Here is a 4,850-nt window from a genome sequence, read left to right on the forward strand (position 1 = left end):
AGTAAGATTTTTATTTTTAAATTTGTTTCTTAAATGATATCAAAAAATAACAAAATTTAAGAAATCTCTTGTTTTTTATATAAAATGTGACCTTTATATAATTTAGATTCTACAACGATGATGCATATTTAAAAATATACAAGGCAATATTTTTCCTTATCCCCACCCCAGAATAAACAAAAAATGTTGTGCCTTGTGTTATTGGTTAAAACATTTTACCATATAATTTAAAAACTACCTCCATAAATGAGGGAGGTACATCAATTTGTTTTTTTTTCACTAAAACCTAGACTTGTTTATTGATAATTTATTGAAAAAAATTATACAAGTACTGTTTCTAAAAATTATTTTTCATTTAATGTTAAAATGCCAAAAAAAAATAAGAATTAAATGTGAAATAAATTTTATAATTGTGGGAGATTTATGGTAAAAAAGTCTGTGTATGTTGTGGAAAAAATTTGGAAGTTGCCCACTGATGGGGGAAACTTGGCAACCCTGATTTAGAATAATAAAATATATAAAAATAAACAAATAAGATTCATAATTTTTTAGTTATCAAAAATATTTATTAAGACAGGACATTATAGATTATAATAATTCAAAACATAACAATTTAAAAATATAAAAAAATTTTGATTTTTATTAACATATAGAAATAAAAAATCATGCATTATTGATAATTTAAGGTCAAATGATTGCAATGTCATGATTTAATTTTTGGAATTTACTATATTAGCAAATTCAGGTTTGAGTGAAGCCCCACCTACTAAAAATCCATCAATATCTGCCTTTGCTGCTAATTCTTTACAGTTAGCACCAGTGACTGAGCCACCATATAAAATCCTAGTCTTGTTTGAAGCATCTTGTGATATATTATCATGCAACCATTTTCTTAATGCTTGATGTATTTCTTGTGCTTGTTCTGGAGTAGCAGTTTTACCAGTACCAATAGCCCACACAGGTTCATATGCAACAACAATTTTACTCCAATCTTTAATTTTGTCTTTAATTGCACCCAACTGACCAAAGCATATTTTTTCAGTTAGATTATTTTCTCGTTCCTCAATTTTTTCTCCAATACAAAATATTACACTGAGCCCTTCTTTTAAAGCAAAAGCAACCTATTTTTATATAAAAAATATATTTTTATCTATCAATTCAGATAAATAATTTTTTTTAATTTTTAAATAAGGGTATTTACAATAATAGAAACACACCTTATCAGCAATCAAATCATCCTTTTCCCCAAAGACATGCCTTCGTTCAGAATGCCCTAATATTACCCAATCTGCACCAACATCTTTCAACATCTTTGGGCTTATTTCACCAGTAAATGCTCCTTTAGATTCTTTGTAACAGTTCTGCCCACTAAGAGCTATAAAAAATATTATATAATTAGTTATATTATTACCAAAATTAGTTTTTTTGTTGTGTAAATAATCTAAAAATACAAATGGTGGAGCAACAACTACCTCAGTTTCAGAACTATTTTTGGCCAATAAATTAACTAGATTATCTAATTCTCCTTTTGACCCATTCATTTTCCAATTACCCCCGACAAAAAACTTGCGACTGCTCATGTTTGTTTAAATAAAATAACCTCTGTTATCAAATAACCCCAAGGAAAAAATATACACAATATTTTAAACTAATTAAATGATTTTTTTTTGGCAAACGCACAAAATTTTCCTCCAAAGAAAGATGGGTATGAAGTAGAAGATGTGATTCTGTCATGATATTTATTATTTAATTTAATACAAGTGCTTCTATCATACGATATTTATTCATCGGAAATTATAATAATTGTTAATTTACGAATTTCCTTCCCCACTTATACCCGGACCATGGCTTCACCCATTAAATCCAAAGATATATCACCATAGGCTGATGATGAATTTGTGGGAAATGTTGATGGTTTACCAATTTTCTCCCAAATATTTAATCCTATTGTGCTCCAGTATCATATTCGAACATTACACTAAGTCGGGTTTTTTTGGCTGTAATTTTCCTTTTTATTTAATCCACCTGTCTAAAGATTATTAATAAATCACTTGAGGGAATACGATATACAAGCTTACTACAGCAGCATGCTACTAAGTGTTGGTTCTTTGCCACTTAAAACACGTTTTGTCTTTAGCTGGTCATAAATATTTTTCATGTCAACAGGCACAATTCTTATATTTATTATCGTAAAACTTGCTATTAAGCCTCCTATAATTATTGTTATCTTTCTAACACACACTTGTGAATTAGACATCTTATGTTTGTCATGTTGTGGCCTGATTACACTATCTATTTATAAGGTCTTTCTTAATAGCCATTTCGTTCTGAGCTCCGGTGCCGTGGCAATATTTAGCATAAATTGGAATGTCAAAGGTTTTTTGTTCACATCCAACTCTAACGGATATTTAGCCTTAAGTTTAATTTCGAGGCCTGGCATGTCTATACCCGTAACCAATTGATCTTTTAACCGGCCGTCAACTTCTGTCGACGTAAGACAACACGCTTTATCAGTTATTTTAAACCTATTGGTAAAATCTCTAAATGGTTTATTGTTATTCCCAAATAACCTTATAAAGTCTAATCGATTTATTTTGCTCAAAAATATATAGTTACCTCCAAAGAATTACCTCTAAGCTTATCAAATTTAGTAGTTGAATGGTTTCAGGAGATAAATATTTTTCGAGAATGTTAATGCCCTCAGCGCCAAAACCTACCAGGAACATGTCCTTATATTTTTTAATTTCATTATGCGTCCCATAACTGGAACCAATGCTTGATGGACACATTTACCAGGAATTTTTCGATCTTATCTATATTTATGACAGCATTGGTTTTGGCTTGAGGCATAATTTTTAACAATTAATGAATTATTTTCTTACTTGTTTTATTTAAAATCCTAGAATCCTTAGATTATCGACATTAATTCAATATATGCGATCCTGACATAATATTTATCTAGCCAATTTAATACATATGATTCTGTCATATAATATTTATTCATCGGAATTTATAATAACTGATTATTTACGAATTTCCTTCCCCACTTATATATGGATTTACAATATATTTGTACTTTACTACAGTATCATCATTGAAATTAAAATTTGATGGAAGGCAGGGAGTTTATAAAATTAAATTTATATTTTAATAATAATTTAACAATATTTTTAACAAACTTATTATTATCTACTTTACTAAAATTTCGTTGAGTTTATATATATTTTTTTATAATAACTACAAAAATAAAAAATATAAAAATTAAATTAAGGTAAAAGAAACTTTTAAACAAATAATTTTGAGGTGAAAGAAACTTTTAAACAAATGATTTTAAGGTAAAAGAAACTAACATTGCGAAATTTAAGTTAACAAAAAATTTATATCATGAATAAACCTTCAAAAAAATTTATATATAAAAAAAGATTTATTTTGCATCTTAAACAGAAATGGAGTAGGGAGGGTAGTTATGAAGATTTTATCGTAATTTAATAAGGATAGAGGGTAAATTTTGATTTGGATATCCTTTATTTGTTCATTTTGATTTAGTAGGGGAATTTTTTTTTTTGAAAGTGATAAAATTTTAGAGGGTGGTAGGGGAAAATCTTTGTGGGATATGAATATAAACATCCTTATCCTAAAGCGGTGTAAAGGGCATCGGCTAAACCAACGCATTTAGAATATATAAAAATCAAATCATTAATTTAAAGTAAATTTAAGACTATTTTTAAATTCCAGTTAATATTTATGTATATATTAGGTCAATGTGGGGTCTTTCTGGAATGACCAGGGCTCTCTAACAAGGATGGTACTATGTAATTGCGTCATTAAAATAGTGGGGGATATTATATTAGTCAAATTCATCTTATTATCTAATTATTTAATATTTTAGTTATCAGATAGGCCTCTACGTAATTTATATGGGGGGGGGGGAGCAGGGTTGTAAGGACCATCTGATCAACTACATCAATTACTTGTAGATTACTAATTTGTCATATGTCAACAAAGACTACCACATTCTACACAACTACCACAATTCTATTATATTTTTTAAATTTTTAATTTTTAAAAAACTCTTACGCAATAATTTTTATTCAAATATTTAAAAAACTTTATCTTAAATTATTATTTGAAGAAAGTTCATAAAATTTATAAACAAGTATTAGGTAAAAGATATCATTGAATAAATATAAATATTTTATTGTTTAATGCAATTCTATATTTTTGCAGATCACATTTTTAAATAATTGGCCTAACCGGTTTTATGAAAGGAGTCATCAAAGATTTGAAAAATAAATTGTTGATTAGATCAATGTCTTTATAAGCAAAGGAGAAGGTAATGGCAATTTACTTTTGAAATATTTTTGCAGGTAGGCTGGTGGGGGAGGGGGGATAGTGTAAATTTATTGGGAGCTTAATTACATTTTTTGATAAAATAGGAAAAGCTAAATCTATTTAATACTTCAATCATATACTTATTAAATATTCATTTACATAGATGATTAAGCATCGATCAAATATATATTGTATTCCATATTAAATCAAACAAAAAAACGCGATTATCACCCGGTCGCATACGTATAAATATTTGTATGTTGATAGCCTATACACTAATAAAAATATAAAATTTTACTTTTTAAATCGGCTTACTTTCTGATATGTGGCCATCATTAAATACTCCAAAATTCGAAAATATACTTCATTTAATTTTGAATATCTCAAAAAAATTAAGCTAAAACCATAATTTAAATTTTATTATATTTTATAATAATAACCCTATAAGTGAAAATACGCTTATCAAAATCGGAAATAATCCCGAAATTACTATTTAAAAAAGTATAATTTTTTCTAAT

At 27.3% G+C, this 4,850-nt stretch overlaps 1 protein-coding gene across 2 annotated transcripts; it reads right to left on the bottom strand.

The window, feature by feature from the left end:
- Window positions 1–314: 314 nt before the first annotated feature.
- On the bottom strand, window positions 315–1,631 carry LOC135931127 (triosephosphate isomerase-like). 2 transcript variants are annotated; one of them, XM_065468016.1, is made up of 3 exons: window positions 1,412–1,631; window positions 1,218–1,375; window positions 316–1,121 (listed from the first exon to the last, which is right to left on the bottom strand). In XM_065468016.1, exons 1-3 carry the CDS (start codon window positions 1,578–1,580, stop codon window positions 711–713), a joined length of 738 nt encoding a protein of 245 aa, XP_065324088.1. In that variant the 5' UTR covers window positions 1,581–1,631; the 3' UTR covers window positions 316–710. The 2 variants fall into 2 exon arrangements, with proteins under 2 accessions (XP_065324087.1, XP_065324088.1); XM_065468015.1 differs by having other exon boundaries at window positions 315–1,121; window positions 1,218–1,631.
- Window positions 1,632–4,850: the final 3,219 nt, after the last annotated feature.

The sequence above is a fragment of the Gordionus sp. m RMFG-2023 genome, chromosome 1 (assembly GCF_954871325.1).
Source record: "Gordionus sp. m RMFG-2023 chromosome 1, tfGorSpeb1-WG-v2, whole genome shotgun sequence".
Lineage (NCBI taxonomy): Eukaryota > Metazoa > Nematomorpha > Gordioida > Chordodea > Parachordodidae > Gordionus > Gordionus sp. m RMFG-2023.

Bases quoted from the DNA above. Each gene is read 5' to 3' on its own strand.
- LOC135931127 (XM_065468015.1), bottom strand. From the start codon at position 1,580: ATGAGCAGTCGCAAGTTTTTTGTCGGGGGTAATTGGAAAATGAATGGG. The intron at 1,122-1,217 runs GTGTGTTTCTAT...ATATAAAAATAG, and splicing joins ATGATTTGATTGCTGATAAG to GTTGCTTTTGCTTTAAAAGA.